General features: G+C 43.4%; 2 protein-coding genes and 1 long non-coding RNA gene across 3 annotated transcripts in view; 1 reads left to right on the forward strand and 2 right to left on the reverse strand.

Annotated features, from left to right (window-relative positions):
- The window catches only part of gdh03 (glutamate dehydrogenase 3), a gene marked incomplete at its 3' end in the record, with an annotated part of 144,420 nt that overhangs the window by 13,782 nt on the left and 107,782 nt on the right, over nucleotides 1–22,856 (forward strand). Inside the window, 9 exon segments of the mRNA NM_001172531.1 lie at nucleotides 2,757–2,820; nucleotides 6,134–6,228; nucleotides 8,396–8,575; nucleotides 15,135–15,272; nucleotides 15,437–15,574; nucleotides 15,700–15,780; nucleotides 15,958–16,081; nucleotides 17,941–18,032; nucleotides 18,142–18,204. Coding sequence (NP_001166002.1) covers nucleotides 2,757–2,820; nucleotides 6,134–6,228; nucleotides 8,396–8,575; nucleotides 15,135–15,272; nucleotides 15,437–15,574; nucleotides 15,700–15,780; nucleotides 15,958–16,081; nucleotides 17,941–18,032; nucleotides 18,142–18,204 — 975 coding nt within the window.
- LOC110498957 lies at nucleotides 16,392–17,980 on the reverse strand. The gene is made up of 2 exons (XR_002469899.2): nucleotides 17,489–17,980; nucleotides 16,392–17,342 (listed from the first exon to the last, which is right to left on the reverse strand). It is a non-coding gene; the product is annotated as an uncharacterized LOC110498957 (long non-coding RNA).
- On the reverse strand, nucleotides 21,162–22,827 carry LOC110498953. Its single transcript, XM_021575695.2, has 3 exons — nucleotides 22,614–22,827; nucleotides 22,019–22,087; nucleotides 21,162–21,479 (listed from the first exon to the last, which is right to left on the reverse strand). Exons 1-3 carry the CDS (start codon nucleotides 22,738–22,740, stop codon nucleotides 21,373–21,375), a joined length of 303 nt encoding a protein of 100 aa, XP_021431370.1. The 5' UTR covers nucleotides 22,741–22,827; the 3' UTR covers nucleotides 21,162–21,372.

Here is a 22,856-nt window from a genome sequence, read left to right on the forward strand (position 1 = left end):
TGTGGGTGGGTGCCCTAATCAGGTTACGCACCCAATGCATATGGGTCCAGTACATTTCTGAAATGTCCATTAAATTAAAATGCTGCCGGTCAAATGTCCAGGGCCACGGAAACCCTGACACGCGCACACACACACACCATAGCAGGCGATTATGGTGGGAACGCTCTGATGCACAGGAAGCACATCTTACTCCCTGTCACATCAGTGATATATTCCAGTGACCCCTTTACACACACACACTTTCTGTATTTTCCCCTCCAGCATAGAAGAAAATCAGAGGTTTAGTCTTATCCTTTTAGCATCTCCTCATTTCTCCTGTTCTCTACACATATACACTCACCACAGAGCAAGATATACTGTTTATTTATATCATTTGGAGTTAGGGCTGTTTGCTATGGCTTTCTGTTATAACATTATGTCATAGATAGATTACATGACCAAAGGTATGTGGACATCGAACATCTCATTCCAAAATCATGGGCATTAATATGGAGTTGGTCCCCCCCCCTTTGCTACTATGACAGACTCCACTCTTCTGGGAATGATTTCTACTAGATGTTGGAACATTGCTGCGGTGACTTGCTTCCATTCAGCCTCAAGACCATTTGTGAGGTCTGGTGCTGATGTTCGGCGAGTAGGCCTGGCTCACAGTCGACGTTCCAATTCATCCCAAAGGTATTCGATGGGGTTGAGTTCAGGGCTCTGTGCAGGCCAATGAAGTTCTTCATCACCGATTTCGACAAACCATTTCTGTATGGACCTCGCTTTGTGCACAGGGCATTGTCATGCTGAAACAGGAAAAGGACTTCCCCAAACTGTTGCCACAAAGTTGGAAGAATTGTTTAGAATGTCATTGTATGCTGTAACATTAAGATTTCCCTTCACTGGAACTAAGCGGCCTAGCCCAAACTATGAAAAACAGCCCCAGACCATCATTCTTCCTCCACCAAAACTTTACAGTTTGCACTATGCATTGGGGCAGGTTGCATTCTCCTGGCATCCACCAAACCCAGATTTGTCCGTTGGACTGCCAGATCACTCCAGAGAACGCGTTTCCACTGCTCAAGAATCCAATGACGGCACTCCAGCCGACAACTTGGCATTGTGCATGGTGATCTTGGGCTTGTTTGCGGCTGCTTGGCCATGCATACAGATTTCATGATTCTCCCGACGAACAGTTCTTGTGCTGACATTGCTTCCAGAGGCAGTTTGGAACTCGGTAGTGAGTGTTGCAACCAAAGACAGACAATTTTTACGTTGCTACGCGCTTCAGTACCCGGCGGTCCTGTTCTGTTATCTTGTGTGGCTTACCACTTCGCTGCGAGCCATTGTTGCTCCTAGACGTTTCCACTTCACAATAACAGCACTTACAGTTGACCGGAGCAACTCTAGCAGGGCTGAAATTTGACGAACTGACTTGTTGGGAAGGTGGCATCCTATGTCGGTGCCATGTTGAAAGTCACCGAGCTCGTCAGTAAGGCCATTCTACTGCCAACGTACACTACCGTTCAAAAGTTTGGGGTCACTTAGAAATGTCCTTGTTTTTGAAAGAAAAGCAAAAAAAATTCCATTAAAATAACATTAAATTGATCAGAAATACAGTGTAAACATTGTTAATGTTGTAAATGACTATTGTAGCTGGAAACGGCAGATTTTTTTATAAAATATTTCTACATAGGCGTAAAGAGGCTCATTATCAGCAACCATCACTCCTGCGTTCCAATGGCACGTTGTGTTAGCTAATCCAAGTTTATCATTTTAAAAGGCTAATTGATCATTAGAAAACCCTTATGTTAGCACAGCTGAAAACTGTTGTGCAGATTTAAAGAAGCAATACAACTGGCCTTCTTTAGACTAGTTTGTGGGTTCGATTTTAAAGTCCCAAAATGGCCAGAAACAAATAACATTCTTCTGAAACTCATCAGTCTATTCTTGTTCTGAGAAATTAAGGCTTTTCCATGTGAGAAATTGCCAAGAAGCTGAAGATCTTGTACAATGCTATATACTACTCCCTTCACAGAACAGCGCAAACTGGCTCTAACCAGAATAGAAAGGGGAGTGGGAGGCCCCGGTACACAACTGAGCAAGAGGACAAGTACATTAGAGTGTCTAGTTTGAGAAACAGATGCCTCACAAGTCCTCAACTGGCAGTTTCATTAAATAGTACCCGCAAAACACCAGTCTCAACATCAACAGTGAAGAGGCGACTCCATCTCAATTATTTCATCAAACAGCTCCCTTAAAGCATCAGACAAGCTCACTATAGTTGATTTTGTTAAAACACATAAGGTGTGTCTGTATAACAACAACAAAAATGCACGTTAAGAACTTATGACCAATATTTGTTGTCGGGGACAGCCACAGTGTCTACACTAGTATGTCCTTCAGCTGGCAGAGACAAAGGAAACCCTTCTCTCAACCCACCCCTCCCCCTCTCTCTCCTTGTGCACACTGTGATCAATTAATTATCTTTATCGCTCTCCCCTTTCTATTTCTCGCTCTCTCTCTCGCCCTCTTTATTTCCCCTCTCTCTCCATTGCGCTCTCTCTCCCTCTCCCTCATCTCAATTCAATTACATTCAAAGGGCCTTTCTTTATTGTCATGGGAAACGTGTTTGCATTGCCATATCAAGTGAAATAAACAAACGTGAGAACACCAAACAATATTAACAAAAAACTATAAGAAATGAAAAGTTAACATTGTTCTCTCTCTCTCTCTCTCTCTCTCTCACTCTCTCTCTCACACTCTCTCTCCAGGACAATGAGCTGGAGAAGATCACTAGGAGGTTTACCATTGAGCTGGCCAAGAAAGGCTTCATCGGTAAGCGTGACTGTGTGCCTCACACAGTCTTACGTAGCCAGTTGTCCCCTATGATCCTGTATGCTAATGACTGTGACGTGTTAAAACACATAGAGATGTCTCTCCCTTACATGTAATAATAGTGATGGGGTAGTAGACCCCTCTTCCAGTCAGTCAGCCCCCCCCCCCATCTCTGTTCTCCAGCTGTTGGGGCCCCGGGAACACATGAGAATGTCCCTCGCTACATACCACACCCTGTTTATACCACAGAGAGTCTGGTATTTAGACATGTCTCTCTCTCTGCCATCAGGGTATAGTGGGCATTCAGAAACCTCCAGTCAGCCACTGTACAGTATTAAACATATAGTAACATATATACTGTAGAAACGAACTAGTTGGTGTATATTTAGAATATGTAAGTAGGGTTGCAAATTTTGGGGAATATTCAAAGGTGGAAACTTTCAAAGGGAATTAACGGGAATATATGGGAATTAACCAAAATATATGCAAATTATTATTAATACTATTTAAATGTAGATGTTTTTTGCATTGGATATATTTATAATATCATATGGAGACAGAAACATAAACCTTTTACCTTATTATAAGTAGACATAATTGGAAATGATTAAACCATTTAGTTTAATTGAACTTTAATTAAATGATTTGACTCTTCACATGGGATGATCACCAATGACGTTTTCAACATACATCTGTAAAATGATAGTCTAGAAACTAAAGCTTTGGTTGTCTTCCTCTCAGGCTTCCATGTCTTCTCTCTGGACCTCCTCAATGTCCACCTCTTGAACATCAGACTCTGAGGCCTCATCTTCACTGTCACTTTCTAACCTTGTTGAGGATGGCTCATTTTCAGGCTCAAAAAGCCAAAAATTTGCATGGATGGCCACCAATTTTTCAACCCAAACAAGGACCAGTTGCGCTCTAAGGCTGCTGATGTTGGTGGGATTTTAGCGGATGATGGAGGCAACAGGGGAAAGAGTCTCAGATCCTCAAAGTCCCTTCCACCAGGTGGCTGATGAGATATGTTGGCAGGACTGCCATATTGCATCTCCATGCCAAAGCCCTTGCTCGGAAGTGTACTTCATCAGACTGCCAAGAACCTGGCCCTCATCCAAGGCCAAGGTGGCGAGACACGGTAGTGATGACACCATAGGCTTTGATCTCTGCACCAAACAGGATGCTCTTGCCAGCGTACTTGGGGTCCAACATGTACGCTGTGGCGTGTAAGGGCTTCAGACAGAGGTCTTCACGCTTTTTGATGTATTTCAGAACAGCAGTTTCCTCTGCTTGGAGCAACAGTGAAGTGGGCAGGGCAGTACGGATTTATTCTCTTACATCTACAAGCAGAGTCTGAACATCAGACAGGATGGCATTGTCTCCCTCAATTGGTGCAATGGCTACTGCTATAGGTTTCAGGCTGCTTACCACTCTCCCAAAATACATCATCCAGGAGGGTCCTCTTGATGGGGCTGTCCATTTCGGCAGACTGTGATATGGCAATTTCTTGGAGAGACTCCTTCCCCTCCAGGAGACAAACATGATGACAACACCACCCCAACGGGTGTGACTGGACAGCTTCAATGTGGTGCTCTTATTCTTCTCACTTTGCTTGGTGAAGTAAATTGCTGCTATATCTTGATGACCCTTCACATACCTAACCATTTCCTTGGCTCTCTTGTAGAGTGTATCCATTGTTTTCAGTACCATGATGTCATTGAGGAGCAGATTCAATGCATGAGCAGCACAGCCAATGGGTGTGATGTGAGGGTAGGACTCCTCCACTTTAGACCAAGCATCCTTCATGTTCACAGCATTGCCTGTTACCAGTGAAAATACATACCTTCTGTGGTCCAAGGTCATTGATGACTGTCTTCAGCTCATCTGCAATGTAGAGACCGGTGTGTCTGTTGTCACTTGTGTCTGTGCTCTTGTAGAATACTGGTTTAGGGGTGGAGATGATGATGTTAATTATTGCTTGCCCACGAACAATCGACCACCCATCAGAGATGATTGTAATACAGTCTGCTTTCTCTATGATTTGCTTCACCTTCACTTGAACTCTGCATCCAGCAAATTAGTAGATTAAGCATGTCTGGTTGGAGGGGTGTATGCTGGGCGAAGAACATTCAGAAATCTCTTCCAATACACATTGCCTGTGAGCATCAGAAGTGAACCAGTTGCATACACAGCTCGAGCAAGGCATTCGTCAGCATTTCTCTGACTACGTTGCTCCATTGAGTAAAAAAAACCTTCTGATTCCAGAAGGACCATGAACGATAAGGTGTCTGATTCATCATTTTTACCTTGAATAGAAGTAGAGGGACTGTTGTCAGAGGTTGCTTGTTGTGAGCGGTGAGGGAACTTTATGCACTTGGCCAGATGATTCTGCATCTTTGTTGCATTCTTCACATATGATTTGGCACAGTATTTGCAAATGTACACAGCTTTTCCTTCTACATTAGCTGCAGGGAAATGTCTCCACACATCAGATAGTGCTCGTGGCATTTTCCTGTAAAGATGTGTTGTAAAAAAATAAATAATACAATTCCATGTACAGATAAATAGCTAAGCAGTTAGATTAAACAACTCCTTTGTAAGATGATAAATGTTTTAAAATGGAACATGTATGGAAACAGGTGAATTAACACTCCTCAGTTAGCAGGCTCCAGCAAGCTAAAACCTGGCAGTAAAACCTAACTAGCAGAAATGATTAACAAGTTCTAAATTAATTAAACACTCTTTGATGTAGGCTACTATTTACTAGTTAACAAAATATAATGTATGTCATATAAAATATATTCACCCCATCCAGTATTGTAATCAAAACTTTCCAGAAAGCATATAGTCCTAGGCTCAGACAGTATAGTAGTGTGGGCTCAATAGCATCTCCATCGTGTGCAAGATCTTGAGAATCAGCTTTACATGAGATGAAAGAGTGCACTGTGCATGCAGAGGGTTGCAATTCCATTAAATTCTGGATAGTTTAACCAAAATATGTCAGAAGACCAAGAGTTGCCTATGTGTATCCCACAAAAAATGTTCACTGTTAAAAGCTAACTTTTTTGATGAATTTAAGCAAAATTCCCCAAATTCCGGAAACTTACCAGAAGATTTCCAACCCTTTGTAACCCTATGTACAAGTATAGAGATGTATTAATACGTTTATCTCAAACATGTGTAGTGTGTGATTGTGTATGTTTGTGAGCAAAAAAAGTTGTGTGTGCGCGTACGTACGGGAGAGAAATATGTAGGGTGTGTACATGCTCCCCTTCCTCACCTATACCTTTACTCCCCTTCCCCCTCCTCCCCTTAGGGCCAGGTATTGATGTGCCTGCTCCTGACATGAGCACCGGAGAGAGAGAGATGTCCTGGATCGCTGACACATACGCCAACACCATTGCACACACTGTGAGTTACCACACACACACACACTGATCCCAACACGACCAAAGTCATTATTGTTTAGTGTTTGGCCATTCATTCCCATACTGAGCTCAGAGTAACCTAGTCAGTGCCTCACAGGGCATATGTGGTCACTCTTTCTCTGTCTAAATCCCTCCCCCTCTCTCTGTTTTTATCTCTCCAGTTCTCCTTCCACTACAGTAGTAAAGACCCTTAGTTGGAGTTTGCAGGGTGTGTAGAGGGAGACTGATTACAACTCTCAGGCCCTCTGCGCTCCATCTACAAATTACATAGCATTAAAAAAAACGACTCATTATGTGATTAGCGAATCCTCACAGAGCCTTGCTCAGGCCGAACACTCCATATACAGTGCCTTAGGAAAGTATTCAGACCCTTTGACTTTTTCCATGTTTTGTTACATTACAGCCTTATTCTATAATTGATTAAATTGTTTTTATCCCCTCATCAATCTACACACTATACCCCATAACGACAAAACAAAAACAGGTTTTTATACATTTTTGCTAATGTATATAAAATAAATATATATATCACATTACATAAATATATAAATAAACCCTTTACGCAGTACTTTGGCAGTGATTACAGCCTCAAGTTTTCTTGGGTATGACGCCACAAGCGTGGCACACCTGTATTTGGGGAGTTTCTCCCATTCTTCTCTGCAGATCCTCTCAAGCTCTTTCAGGTTGGATGTGAAGCGTTGCTGCACAGCTATTTTCAGGTCTCTCCAGAGATGTTCGATCGGGTTCAAGTCCGGGATCTGGCTGGGCCACTCAAGGACATTCAGGGACTTGTCCCTAAGCCACTCTTGCTTTGTCTTGGCTGTGTGCTTAGGGTTGTTGTCCCGTTGGAAGGTGAACATTTGCCCCTGTCAGGTTCTGAGCGCTCTGGATCAGGTTTTCATCAAGGAACTCTCTGTACTTTGCTCCGTTCAACTTTCCCTCAAACCTGACTAGTTTCCCGGCCCCTGAAAAACATCCCCTCAGCATGATGCTACCACCACCATGCTTCACCATAGGGATGGTGCCAGGTTTCCTCCAGATGTGAGTTCAATCTTGGTTTCATCAGACCAGAGAATATTGTTTCTCATGGTCTGAGAGTCTTTAGGTGCCTTTTGGCAAACTCCAAGCGGGCTGTCGTGACTTTTAATGAGGAGTGGCTTTCGTCTGGCCACTCGGGTTCTTGGTTAGCTCACTGACTAAGGCCCTTCTCCCCCGATTGCTCAGTTTGGCCGGGCGGCCAGAGCTAGGAAGAGTCTTGGTTGTTCCAAACTTCTTCCATTTAGGAATGATGGATGGCCACTGTGTTCTTGGGGATCTCCAATATTGCAGAATTATTTTGGTACCCTTCCCCAGATCTGTGCCTTGACGCAATGCTGTCTCGGAGCTCTACGGACAATTCCTTTGACCTCATGGTAGAGTTTTTGCTCTGACATGCACTGTTAACCTTTATATAGCCAGGTGTGTGCCTTTCCAATTCATTTTTGATTTAATTAGGCATGTCAGTTAAGACGTGCGCCGCCCTATGGGACTCCTACCCATGGCGGTTGTGATACAGCCTGGATTGAACCAGGGTCTGTAGTGATGCCTCTTATCACAGAGATGCAGTGCCTTAGACCGCTGCGCCACTCGGGAGCCCAAATCATGTCCAATCAATTGAATTTACCACAGGTGGAATTATGTTGTAGTATTTATCGCATGGATAACCAATGAAAGGATTCACCTGAGCTCAATTTTGAGTCTCATAGCAAAGGGTCAAAATACTTATTTGAATGAGGTATTTATTTTTTAATTTGTAATTTTTAATACATTTTCAATAATGTCAAAATACCTGTTTTACAATAAGCCTGTAATGTAACATAATGTGGGAAAAAATCAATGGGTCTGAATACTTTCCGAAGGCACTGTACTTATAGTTCTGTTGTTTTACCCCCAGAGCAGTGTGGGTACCGAAGTTCTGTAGTCTGGTCCACAGAGCAGTATGGGTATTGTGGTTCAGTAGTCGGGACCAAGGGTAGTATGGGTACTCTCATAATTATGCTAAGGTTCTATCTGACAGTTTGACAAATGGCCAACAGATGTAATCCAATTAAACATATGCTCTAATGTGTGTGTCTCTGTGTGTGCCTCTGGGAATGTCTATGTGTGTGCAGGACATCAACGCCCACGCATGTGTGACAGGGAAACCCATCAGCCAGGGCGGTATCCACGGTCGTATCTCAGCCACCGGTCGCGGAGTGTTCCATGGCATTGAGAACTTCATCAACGAGGCTTCCTACATGAGCATGCTGGGCCTGAACCCCGGCTTCCAGGACAAGACATTCATAATCCAGGTACACACACCGACACATACACACATATGTGCACGCATATGCACACTACACGCATATACTTTTATTTTGACTCCAAACCCACCACTGGTGTGCATGGCCAAAGAGCTCTATTTTCATGTCATCTGACCATAGGACGGGTTCCGATCCAAGTGCCAATGCCGTTAAGCAAACTCCAGGCGTTTACATTTGATGGATTACATGAAAATGGAGGTCTTTGGCCACGCACGCCAGTAGTGCGTTTGGTGTCTACATAAGGATGCATATGCAGAAAACAACCCCATACCGACACTTAGAATTAGTGGTGGTGACTCGAGGAACCCTGGAGATCCTCAAGGAACCCCTGGAGTTCCTCATGGAACCATTGCTAGTCAGTGGTTCATATTTTCACCTTGGGTTTGTTGAGGGGATCTTGGAGGAACCTTGAATGGTTTGATGTAACAATGGATTCTAGAAGGGACCCTGGAGTGAAGGCATGGCCTAGTAGGGGCTTGGCTTTTTTTTGGCCACCAACTAGAGAAAATGTAATTCCAGGAATCTGTTCTGCTGTCTTGTCATCTAGATGTTAAGGTTGAACACTGACAGTTTAGTAGTTTCAATGAGCTAATAGAGGTGTATGAGCTCCTCAAATCCCAAATTTGGTATAGTTGCCACTTTATTACTACGTAATCAACAATATTATTAATGTAGTAGAATATGTAATATGTATAAATATTCAAGTAATGTTTTAGGTAGCAGTGTACAAATTTAACATGATGAACAGGAATTACATTTACGCTAACAGGTGTCCAGAAATAGCTACCTGAAAGCCACGCCTCCAATCTCATAGGCTGCCACCTCCTATATTATTAAAAAGGTTCAAAATGTAATCCCTTCCATCCAAAAAAGATTCCAGTTTGAACCTTTGCGTAGGGATGCCTTGAAGACCATTTCAGAGGGGTTCCTTGAGGAACCTTTTTCAACTGGAAAGGTTCTGCCAGTGTGGCAACCCAAAAAGGTTCTTCCAGGCACCTTTACTTCTAAAAGTGTACACTAAAATATAGTGGTGAATCTTTGATGTTATGAGGCTATTTTGCTTCCAAATTCCAACGGTCCGGGGGCACTTTCAACGGAATCATTAACTTTTAGAAATTTCTTATCAGTAAACTAGTGAAATAATTCAATCGTGCTCCTGAATGTATTTGTGTGCTCTGAAGATCATCATATGTACTCCTTGTATAAAAATATCAGCGTTAGAGCCGTGAACTAATAATAATAAAAAAAATATATTTTTTTTATTTCACCTTTGTTCAACCAGGTCGGCCAGTTGAGAACAAGTTCTCATTTACAACTGCGACCTGGCCAAGATAAAGCAAAGCAGTGTGACAAAAACAACAACACAGTTACACAAACAACGCACAGTCAATAACACAATATAAAAATCTATATACAGTGTGTGCAAATGAAGTAAGGAGGTAAGGCAATAAATATGCCAATAGTAGCGAAGTAATTACAATTTAGAAAATTAACACTGGAGTGATAGATGTGCAGATGATGATGTGCAAGTAGAGATACGAGTGCAAAAGAGCAAAAAAAGTAAATAAAAACAATATGGGGATGAGGTAGGTAGTTGAATGGGCTATTTACAGATGGGTTGTGTACAGCTGCAGCGATCAGTAAGCTGCTCAGATAGCTGATTCTTAAAGTTAGTGAGGGAGATAAGTTTCCAACTTCAGCGATTTTTGCAATTTGTTCCAGTCATTGGCAGCAGAAAACTGGAAGGACAGGCAGCCAAAGGGGGTGTTGAATTTGGGGATGACCAGTGAGATATACCTGCTGGAGCACGTGCTACGGGTGGGTGTTGTTATGGTGAGGTGTGGGGGGAGATAAGGTGGAGCTTTACCTAGCAAAGACTTATAGATGACCTGGAGCCAGTGGGTCTGGCGACGAATATGTAGCGAGGGCCAGCCGACGAGAGCATACAGGTCGCAGTGGTGGGTGGTATATTGGGCTTTGGTGACAAAACGGATGGCACTGTGATAGACTGCATCCAGTTTGCTGAGTAGAGTGTTGGAGGCTATTTTGTAAATGACATCGCCCGAAGTCGAGGATCAGAAGGATAGTCAGTTTTATGAGGGTATGTTTGGCAGCGTGAGTGAAGGAGGCTTTGTTGCGAAATAGGAAGCTGATTATAGATTTAATTTTGGATTAGAGATGCTTGATATGAGTCTGGAAGGAGAGTTTACAGTCTAGCCAGACACCTAGGTATTTGTAGTTGTCCACATATTCTAAGTCAGAACCGTCCAGAGTAGTGATGATAGTCGGGCGGGCAGGTGCAGGCAGCGATTAGTTAAAGAGCATGCATTTAGTTTTACTAGCGTTTAAGAGCAGTTGGAGGCCACAGAAGGAGTGTTGTGTGGCATTGAAGCTCGTTTGGAGGGTTGTTAACACAGTGTCCAAAGAAGAGCCAGATGTATACAAAATGGTGTCGTCTGTGTAAAGGTGGATCAAGGACTCACCCGCAGTAAGAGCGACATCATTGTTATATACATAGAAAAGAGTCGGCCCGAGAATTGAACCCTGTGGTACCCCCATAGAGACTGCCAGAGGTCCGAACAACAGGCCCTCCGATTTGACACACTGAACTCTATCTGAGAAGTAGTTGGTGAACCAGGCGAGGCAGTCATTAGAGAAACCAAGGCTGTTGAGTCTGCCGATAAGAATACGGTGATTGACAGCATCGAAAGCCTTGGCCAAGTCTATGAAGATGGCTGCACAGTACTGTCTTTTATCGATGGCGGTTATGATATCGTTTAGCACTTTGCGCGTGGCTGAGGTGCACCAGTGACCAGCTCGGAAACCGGATTGCACAGCGGAGAAGGTACTGTGGGATTGAAAATGGTCAGTGATCTGTTTGTTAACTTGGCTTTTGAAGACTTTAGAAAGGCAGAGCCGGATGGATATAGGTCTGTAACAGTTTGGGTCTAGAGTGTCACCCCCTTTGAAGAGGGGGATGACCGCGGCAGCTTTCCAATCTTTGGGAATCTCAGACGATACGAAAGAGAGGTTGAACAGACTAGTAATAGGGGTTGCAACAATGGCGGCAGATAATTTTAGAAAGAGAGGGTCCAGATTGTGTAGCCCAGCTGATTTGTACGGTCCAGGTTTTGCAGCTCTTTCAGAACATCTGCTATCTGGATTTGGGTGAAGAAGAAGCTGGGAAGGCTTGGGCAAGTAGCTGCAGGGTATGCGGAGCTGTTGTCCTGGGTTGGGGTAGCCAGGAGGAAAGCATGGCCAGCTGTAGAGAAAGGCTTATTGAAATTCTTGATTATCGTGGATTTATCAGTGGTGTTTCCTAGCCTCAGTGCAGTGGGCAGCTGGGAGGAGGTGCTCTTATTCTCCATGGACTTTACAGTGTCCCAGAACTGTTTGGAGTTAGAGCTATAGGATGCAAATTTCTGTTTGAAAAAGGTAGCCTTTGCTTTCCTAACTGACTGTGTGTATTGGTTCCTGGCTTCCCTGAAAAGTAAATGGCGGGGACTATTCGATGCTAATGCAGTACGCCACAGGATGTAAACACAGGATGTAAACTGTTGCACTCAGCATTTTTTGGCAGGGCAGGCACTTTGCGGATTCTTGATGTTTAGTTGTAGAACTGTTTATCTGTTTTACTTTTTACTGTTTTACTTAAATTATTTATTTTAACATACATTCGTTAAAAGACTCTTGAATATACACTACCGTTCAAAAGTTTGGGGTCAGTTAGAAATGTCCTTGTTTTTGAAAGAAAAGCACATTTTCTCCCCATTAAAATAACATCAAATTGATCAGAAATACAGTGTAGACATTGTTAATGTTGTAAATGACTATTGTAGCTGGAAACGGCAGATTTTTTTATGGAATAACTACATAGGCGTACAGAGGCCCATTATCAGCAACCATCACCCCTGTGTTCCAATGGCACGTTGTGTTAGCTAATCCAAGTTTATCATTTAATTTTTTTAAAATTATCCTTTATTTAAAAGGCTAATTGATCATCAGCATACCCTTTTGCAATTATGTTAGCACAGCTGAAAACGGTTGTGCTGATTAAAGATTTAACTTGCCTTCTTTAGACTAGTTGAGCATCTGGAGCATGGTTCGATTACAGACTCAAAATGACCAGAAACAAAGAACTTAATTCTGAAATTCATCAGTCTATTCTTGTTCTGAGAAATGAAGGCTATTCCATGCGAGTTATTGCCAAGAAACTGATGATCTCGTACAACGTTGTGTACTACTCCCTTCACAGAACAGCGCAAACTGGCCCTAACCAGAATAGAAGGAGGAGTGGGAGGCCCTGAGCAAGAGGACAGGCACATTAGTGTCTAGATTCAGAAACAGACGCCTCACAAGTCCTCAACTGGCAGCTTCATTAAATAGTACCCGCAAAACACCAGTCTCACCATCAGCATTGAAGAGGCGACTCCGGGATGCTAGCCATCTAGGCAGAGTTGCAAAGAAAAAGCCATATCTCAGACTAGCCAATAAAAAGAAAATATTAAGATGGGATAAAGAACACAGACACTGGACAGAGGAAGATTGGAAAAAAGTGTTTTGGATAGACAAATCTAAGTTTGAGGTGTTCGGATCACAAAAAAAGGACATTTGTGAGACGTAGAACAAATGAAATGATGCTGGAGGAGTGCTTGACGCCATCTGTCAAGGATGGTGGAGGCAATGTGATGGTCTGGAGGTGCTTTGGTGGTGGTAAAGTGGGAGGTTTGTACAAGGTAAAAGGGATCTTGAAGAAGGAAGGCTATCACTCCATTTTGCAACGCCATGCCATACATACCCTGTGGATGGCCCTTAATTGGAGCCAATTTCCTCCTAAAACAAGACAATGACCCAAAGCACAGCTCCAAACTATGCAATTACTATTTAGGGAAGAAGCTGTCAGCTGGTATTCTGTCTAAAATTGAGTGGCCAGCACAGTCACCGGATCTCAACCCTATTGAGCAGTTTTGGGAGCTGCTTGACCGTATGGTACATAATAAGTGCCCATCAAGCCAATCCAATTTGTGCGAGGTGCTTCAGGAAGCATGTGGTGGAATCTCTTCAGATTACCTCAACAAATGAACTAGAATGCCAAAGGTCTGCAAGGCTGTAATTGCTGCAAATGGAGGACTCTTCGATGAAAGCAAAGTTTGAAGGACACAATTATTATTTCAATAAAAAATCATTATTTATAACCTTGTCAACGTCTTGACTATATTCACTATTTATTTTGCAACTCATTTCATGTATGTTTTCATGGAAAACAAGGACATTTTTAAGTGTCCCCGAGCTATAAAATAATAATAATAATAAAATAAAATGTATTTGTCACATACACATGGTTAGCAGATGTTAATGCGAGTGTAGCGAAATGCTTGTGCTTCTAGTTCCGACAATGCAGTAATGACCAACGAGTAATCTAACCTAACAATTCCAAAACTACTACCTTATACACACACACAAGTCGAAAGGGATAAAGAATATGTACATGAAGCATACACCCCCGCCCTTCTTCTTCCCAGAGAGGTCTTTATATCTTTCGGAGCGATACATGAAGAAGCCCGGACCTGACTATACACACACACACGCAGACGCACACACACACACTTGCAGGCTCCATGGCCTTGTCCTCTTTCCTGGAAGCCTGTCTATAATTATCACCCTTTCCCTGTAATGAGCTGCGGAGAGTGTACAACAAGGTATGTGTTTGTGTGTAGGTCACTCAGTGTAAGGGTGAATGTACTACCGATTAAGTTAGGATGAAAGTTAATGGCAACAGCAGTAGAGATCTGTTGATATACTCGCATCTCGCCTTGGTGCCTGATGTACAGACTGACTGACTAAACAGAGAGAGGTTGGAGGTGAGGAATGTCTGTTTGTGTGTAGTGGTTGCAGGGAGAGGGGTGAGGTGGAGAGAGCTCACCCTGTGCCCTGCCTATCTAGTGTGTGTGTGTGTGTGTGTGTGTGTGTGTGTGTGTGTGTGTGTGTGTGTGTGATTAGATTTTCTGGGAGATTTAGTGAGTACGCAGATCTGTAATGTCGTCATCTAGCAGATGACAGAGAGAGTTGAGGAAAGGAGTGGTCAGATTTATACTGCAACAAAGGAGAGGATAACTGAGAGAAACGGAAGTGAGGATAATGGAGGGATAGACGGAGGAAAGGAGCTGATCTCTGAGTATTTATAGACGTCGGCCACTGCTGCTGTGGACACACACGCCTCTCAACTACAGTATCTATTGTGCAGGGCTTATAGCAGCGTTATATACTCGTCATAGTTAAAGCCACATTTCCCAGTTGTACCAGGTTTGGATAATATTTGATATTACCTGGTTTCAGTCCTCTCGCTCTGCTTATTTGCTGTTTCAGTTCATTAGCTAGTAATCTGTGGCTGTGGCTTCTGCAGTGACAGAGGGGGGCCACATGGGGGCACTAATGTCATGTGTATGTAGTGGAGCTGAGATCAGGCCTGGTCGGGTGTTTCTGCGCAGGTGGTGGTAGTGATGACGACATAATGATAATGATTTCTCTCCCTTTCTGTCATCATTAGGGCTTTGGTAATGTGGGTCTCCACTCCATGCGGTACCTCCACAGGTATGGTGCTAAGTGTGTGGGCATCGCTGAGTATGACGGCAGCATCTACAACCCAGAGGGCATTGACCCCAAGCAGCTGGAGGACTACAAACTGGTAAAAATACTCTCTTACTCTCCTGCATTCTCTCTCTCTCTCTCTTCTTCTTTCTGTTTACCCCCCTTCCTCTCTTCCTCCCTCTCTTGCTCTGAATATGAGCTGGCCAAAGGCTTCCTCTCTCTCTCTCATACTTACCTGTGTCTTTGCATGTCTGTGCGCAGCAACATGGTACGATCGTAGGTTTCCCCGGGGCTCAGCCATACGAGGGCAGCCTCCTGGAAGCGCAGTGTCACATCCTGATCCCTGCCGCCAGCGAAAAGCAGCTCACACGCAACAACGCCCACAGAATCAAGGCCAAGGTACTACATTACAGACAACACCCCTATCTAAACTACACTATGCACAATACCCTATATTTTCCTCTCAAGTTTAAACTACACTACCCACAGTCCTCTGCTCTAGCCAGTGTTGTTGTTTGTTCTAGATCATTGCTGAGGGAGCCAACGGCCCAACCACACCCGACGCTGACAAGATCTTCCTAGAGAACAAAGTCATGGTCATCCCTGTAAGAACACACACACACACGAATAAAACACACATTTGCATGTTAAGGCGTCATGCACACATTCACAGTGTCTGCAGTTCTCTCATTAACCAATCAATAAGCTGAAGACTCACTCAACAATCCCAGACAGAGACATTTATCTGTTTACCCTCCTGTGTGTGTTTCTCCCTCCCCCAGGACATGTACCTGAACGCCGGTGGTGTGACAGTGTCCTACTTTGAGTGGCTCAAGAACCTGAACCATGTCAGCTATGGACGTCTCACCTTCAAATACGAGAGAGACTCCAACTACCATCTCCTCAGTAAGTCCTGACCTCTTACCTCTGACCCACACAGCCACCTTCTCACCTTCCAATACAAGAGAGATTCCCACTACCACCTATATATATTTTTTATTTTTATTTATTTAACTAGGCAAGTCAGTTAAAAACAAATTCTTATTTACAATGACGGTCTAGGAACAGTGGGTTAACTGCTTTGTTCATGGGCAGAATGACAGATTTTTACCTTGTTTACCGGGGATTTGATCTAGCAACCTTTCGGTTACCTGCCCAACACTCTAACCACTAGGCTACCTGCCGCCCCAATATATAGTACATCCTGACTCCTGACACTTGTTAAATCAAACTTTATTAGAATTGCATTTAAAAAATCTTGATACATTTTAGAACACACGTTTTGAAACAAAATGAAACACATATTGCTGGGGAAATTCACAGGGACCACCACCTTTTTGCTTTAAGCACCTTTATCATTGGGAAAGTGATCAACTATAACCAAAGCAAGATAATGATGATGGTGAGCTCTTATGAATGCATTTTTCATACAAGCTCAATAAAAAGCACACATTAGAAGGTAAAAGATACAACATTCAAATAATAAGGTGAGAGGAACAGCAGGCTTTAGCATTACTGTTCATCAAATTATACATCCCGTAAAATAATGTTTCTCTTCTGATCTGCCCTGGAATGTTCAGTGCTTCCCTTTTCCTCCTTCAACCTCTTCCTTTATTTCCACCTTTATGTCTTCCTGTTTTATGTCCTCGCTCTCTCTTTTCCTCTGCTCTCCTCTTTCCTCAATGCCTAGATCTGCCGTTTTCTTCAAGACATGCTCACTCGCCTCGACACGCTTGCTCTCGACACTCTTTCTCACTCTCTCGCTCAAGGCTGGGAAATCATTTGGGAAGATCATTAACGTCTCACTATTACCCTGCACCATGATTATCCCAGTATCATACACATTTATAGTGCCTGGCTTCGTTTTCAGTTGTTTGCCATCTTGAATTTTTCTCCATTGTTTTCCCTCAGGATAGTGTTTCAGTATTTCCTCTTCCCATGTAGAACCGTTTGTTGTGTAGAAAATGAGGTCGCACGGAGCCTGTTTTTTTTCATCACGATATAAAGTCTCTGGATTTTCATGCAAAATTTTTCTTTTTTCTTTTTTCTTTTCATCTGTCATCCCCTCAGGGTAGGGGATGAGGGGGGGCAATATGTTCTGTTGTTTTACCTCTGCCATTTCTAGATGTGGCGACTAGATTTCCTTTGACTCTTTGTTTACTACCACCTGTAATAAAGATGAATGTTAATGTATTTATTATCTAGGTCACTCATTAACAACATATTCTATTTCACAAAATAGCCAGGTTAAATATTAGGAGCAGGGCCCTGTATTTCCTTGACTAATATTGGAAGTCTTTCATCTGTACTCACTCTGGAGCTGTGTGTCCGCTTTGTGATCTCGTCTCTCTGTCTGTAGAAGATCTGTCTTCGTTCAGTTCTGAAGACTTTTCCTCTTCCTTTAACAACCTCGGTGTAGCAGGAGATACAGTACTGTGTCCTCTCTAGGAAATTGTTTCCGTTTTTTACTGAAAAGATGACCTCAAAACAAGTGTAACTGGCGATCTTTCCGTTGGTCACTCCCGTATATAACGGAGGTTAAGGTGACGTGCCAGGTAGAATGACAGATACGCCTTTCTGACGTTGAGGTCTCAACTGAATGAAAACGATATCTGAAATGTGTGAGTGAACCCAGAGGAAACTTCAGGGATGAATGTTGATCGATTGGATATACTTGAAAATACGATAGTTGCCAATGATCAGGTTACATTGCTACATTGCTGTCTAACATTTTCTCTCTATCCCTCGCTCTCTCTCTCTGTCAGTGTCCGTTCAGGAGAGTTTGGAGAGGAAGTTTGGAAAACAGGGAGGACCAATCCCCATTGTCCCCACCGCTGACTTCCAGGCCAGAGTCGCTGTGAGCACACACACACACACACACACACACACTCACAACCTATGTGGTATGGAAATTATGTAATATGTTGGCAGTTTGACAACACATATTTCCTTCCTGTCCACTCCAGGGTGCTTCTGAGAAGGACATTGTTCACTCTGGCCTGGCCTACACCATGGAGAGATCTGCCAGGGTAAGAGTGTGAGCGTGCTTACATGTATACGTGTGTGTGTCTGCGTGTGTTTGTGAGGTTAGTGCCGATGAGTCAGATCCTAGAATTTAATCATATGTTCTCTATGAGACAGACTGTGATAATGACAATGCCCCCGCCCTGGCCCGGGGCACCTCTCAATCACACCACCATGTGTCTGTGTATGTTTGTGTCAGTGTGTGTGACTGGTTTTGCCAGTGTAACTGGTATCTAACTAGTGTTTGTGTGTTTTGTCCCCCTGCAGCAAATCATGCGTACGGCCAGTAAGTACAACCTGGGTCTGGACCTGCGGACGGCTGCGTATGTCAACGCCATCGAGAAGGTGTTCAAGGTCTACAACGAGGCCGGCATCACCGTCACATAATCACCCTATCAAAGTCAGACCCCACCCATACTGCCCTGCTATTGGTTCCACCGCTTCCCCATCGCTCAATCAGCCTTTAGAACATTTGAACATTTACATTAGAGATCCCCGCCTCCCCTTCGTACGTACGCACGCACACAGACACACATGCATACACACACACTGAAACATACTGTGTTCTGTGTCCCATGACCTCGCCGTATCTCATTATCATGACGGTAACTCAGTATTTCTGGATCGTTTTGTTTCAGTATTGTCGTTCAGTTATTTGTGTATTGTGAAAGGAGCAGGTTGTAGCAGGAAGCAAGCTATGCTGAGAGAGATTCAAGACAACCCCCCCCCGTTACTATCTGAGTTCAATGTCTGTCTTTTTGTCTTGTTTGACCCTGGTGTTGCCATGGTTTCAGACCACAGCACTGGAGATGCCTTAGCTCTGACGGAGCTCTGACCTGAAGAGATGCACATACACCCCTATACTGTACTTTAGAAAAGGAAATCGATTTAATGTTAACTTTAGACTTATACTTTTTTTTTTTTAAGGGAAATAGTTTAAAACTTTATAACAGGGAAAGATGACATCATATGTGTTCCTCAGTTTTCCTCCCAGAGGTTAGAGGTCAGGGCCCGTATCCACAAAGCATCTCAGAAAAGGTCCTAGGAATCCTGTTATAACCTGTTTTAAGACACAAAAAAAATCAGAATAAGTTTAAGACACTGCTCAGATGGGCCTCCCGAGTGGCGCAGAGGTCTAAGGCACAGCTTGAGGCGTCACTACAAAGCTGGGTTCGATCCCAGGCTGTGTCACAACCGGCCATGACCGGGAGTCCCATAGGGCGGCGCACAATTGGACCAGCGTCATCCGGGTTAGGGGAGGGCTTGGCCGGGGGGGCTTTGATTGGCACATCGCGCTCTAGCGACTCCTTGTGGCGGGCCGGGTGCTTGCAGGCTGTCATCAGTTGAACAGTGTTTCTGCCGACACAGTGGTGCAGCTGGCTTCTGGGTTAAGCGGGTGGGTGTTAAGAGTGCGGTTTGGCGGGTTTATGTTTCGGCCTCGACCTTCGTGTTTCGGACTTGACCTTCACCTCTCCTGAGGCGATGAGACAAGATCGAAATTGGGGAGAAAAGGGGGGTACAATACAAAACAAACAAAAAGGCACTGCTCAGACAAACTCTGAGCCAGGAGTAAAATCAACTCCTAAAACTTTTATCACGACGGTTTGAGGTTCTGCAAAGGAAAGATAGTGATGACGCTCATTGCCATTGTTGTAAATGATGGGGGAATAACCAATCACAATGAGGCATTGGCAGCTGTGAACTCTAAGGAGCACACACGTACATCAAATGTTGTAATGGTAAAACGTTTGATATCATTTTCATCCTGACACGATCACTTTGCTTATTTTTAATTATTGCCCAATATGTTGGCATTCATAAAATAAATACTGTAATCAAATTTTTATGGTTGTCAAAAGCTTTATTTGGACAATATTACCGTTATAGCAACACACACATTGTCACTCCCGTTTAACAACTCTAAATCGCTTTGGCACAGTAGGCATCAAGTCACTTGCCCATAATGTTTGAAAGGTCTGTCATTTTCATTGAACACAATCAAAGGTTGCATAAGCACTAGATGCCTACAGTTGCACAATTTATAGGGTTGCCCAATTTAGACATATTTTTTAACTATGTGAGGTTGCGTTCCAAATGGATAACTTGAAATAACTTGATGTAGGTCATTAAATAATCAAAAGGAAAATGTGTTTATTCATTAGCGTAGTGGTTATAAATATTTAGGCATATCATGTGAAATCATGTGAAATCATTGTCAAAAGGGCAAGAGATACTGTTGATTGTAGGTCTAGATTATTTATGGATTGATGAAATATCAAAACGTTCTTTTAAAAACTCAAAAGCTATTGCAAATGACGCAGGAACCACTGACTGGCTGCATTTGTCTGTTATCAAGACACCTGCTGGTAACTCTTAACTGGTTAGGACAGCTCATGAGGTGTCCTAATTATCTGTCAACTAGGTGTGACTCTTATGACGAAAGAGGCTTCATGCATAGCTTTTATTTTCACTCATAATAGTAGGAGTGAAATATCTCTATTCTCAGCACTTATGACCAATTTTCAACTCTGAGACGCTTTGTTGATACGGGCCCCGGGCTCAGGGTTAGAGGTCAGGGGTTATGGTTAGCGTTCTGTGCTGAGGAACACTGGGTTCTACTGTGTTTGGTTGTTAGTAAAGTTCCACACCCTTCTCCATTACATCAGTCCCCCCACGAGCCCCCCAACCTTCCCTGCCTACTGCTCCTGTCTTGTCCAATCTGACCCTCCTCCAAACCCCCCACCCCACCCTGAGCGAGAGAGTAGAGATACTCAATGGAACAAACGTTCTCCTTTTACTTCTCCAATAACCCATTCATGCCCGCAAATGGAAATTGCTTTGGGAAATGTGTATTTCCTTTTTTGTTGTTGAAAACCAATAAAATGATGACAAAAACACAAGTGTGGCTTGACTGTGATGTATACGCGCAGTATGTGAGGTACAGACAGACAGAGACTAGTGCTGAAAGATGATAGGTGTTTTATTCATGTTTATTCATGTCCTATTAACTTTATACAGATCTCAGTTACAGTACAGTGTATGGGGTTGGTTGAGGGGAAGGAAGGTTTGTGGTTGAGGTATCCAGAGAACTCTTCAGGGGTGAGTGGAGAGATGGTAGAGTCCATGTAGGGATGGCGGGGGAGTGGGGACATGGTATAGTCCAGGTCGGGGGATTATTTCAAAAGGCTCTTTCCGAAAGACTTGGCCTTGTCTGCAGCACTGTCCTTGGCTGCATTGGCTGCTACCCCTTTCACCGCATCAGTCACCATTTCACCAATACCTGGAGAAACAACCACATCATCAGACACCATTCCAACAATGCATACAAAGACATCGGACTCCCAACAGAATCATTATACAGCTTACACCTGGGTCGCATTCAGGAGGCTGCAACATACTGAATGTTGTAGATAGGAATTCAATGAATAAAGTTGACATTGTGGGTGTGTGTCTAGATCAGCGGTGTCAAACTCATTTTTCCCCGGGGGCCGCATTCTGTCTTCAACGAGGTCCGGAGGGTCACACTGAACATTAGTTATATTTCCTCGCCATCAAAATTAGCAAAAAACTGTCCCACTATCCATTGTTTTTGGAATTTTCGATGGTCCCTTACTGTCTAGCTTTCATTTCTGTGATTATTAGTGAGCTCTACACAGTCAAGAAACTATGTGGGTCTATTATAATTTCCACACAGTTTGGATTTGGTTTTAGTTATTTGAAAGTATACTGAGTTACTTTCGTTTGACATCCCTGATCGAGACCCATACAGGTGAGGCTACATGACCGTGTTAGCATTGTAACTCAGAATAGACAGATCACCTTGATCTTTCTTTGGTTCCTTCGTTCCTCCTCCGATCATATCTCCCACCTTCCCCTTCACCACACCAGCTGGACAGAGGGAGAGAGAGAGAGAGGGGGCTGTCAAACATGCACCTTCTGTCTCGACATGAGACATTTGGTGGAATTAAATCGTATGTCTCGTTAGGGAGAATGTATCAGCTGGAACTCATGATGTGATGCCACAGAATCTTTGTTTATTTTTTCCCTTTCTGATAGAAATTAGCTCCCACACTTTTAAATCTAGACAAATCCAACTGAACATTTTGAAACATGAGCAGTGCCATAAAGTACAGATCCAAGATTTTTTTCTCTTCCTTATTTGATTTAAGAATGTTGTTGGCTCATCAACTGCAGATGCGCTTAAAATTCCAAAGTCCAGATTGAACATTTTGAAGGCTGATAACACAACAGTGAACACTAAAATCAAAGCAAAACTGCATATTACTGCATATAAACATCATTTTTGCTGTGTGTTTGGTTTTAAACGATTCATTCTCCACATGAATGTCCCCCATCATTCAACCACGTAAACAAACACCTTTACCAATTTATCTTATAGATGCCTTTTTCTCACCTGCTTTGTCGATGACCGCATCCACCTGTTTCCCTGATCCTTTCAGAAGATCCATCTCTGCCTGTTCTGTACTCGGCGGTAGAGTGTGTGAGAACTTTTGGATGTGGGTGGGTGTGTGTGTGTGCATTGGTTTATATGAGGTTGGGAGAGCTGCTTAGAGGCCACCCCTCCATCACACACCCCTCAAGTCACACACACACACCCTCAGGGTGCGCAATGCTTTTGTTGTTGGTGTCCATATGA

This window comes from Oncorhynchus mykiss, chromosome 20, assembly GCF_013265735.2.
Source record: "Oncorhynchus mykiss isolate Arlee chromosome 20, USDA_OmykA_1.1, whole genome shotgun sequence".
Classification (NCBI taxonomy): Eukaryota; Metazoa; Chordata; class Actinopteri; order Salmoniformes; family Salmonidae; genus Oncorhynchus; species Oncorhynchus mykiss.

Bases quoted from the DNA above. Each gene is read 5' to 3' on its own strand.
- LOC110498953 (XM_021575695.2), bottom strand. From the start codon at position 22,740: ATGCACACACACACACCCACCCACATCCAAAAGTTCTCACACACTCTA. The intron at 22,088-22,613 runs GTGAGAAAAAGG...CCCTCTGTCCAG, and splicing joins TGCGGTCATCGACAAAGCAG to CTGGTGTGGTGAAGGGGAAG. The intron at 21,480-22,018 runs GTGATCTGTCTA...TTGTTTCTCCAG, and splicing joins GGAACCAAAGAAAGATCAAG to GTATTGGTGAAATGGTGACT.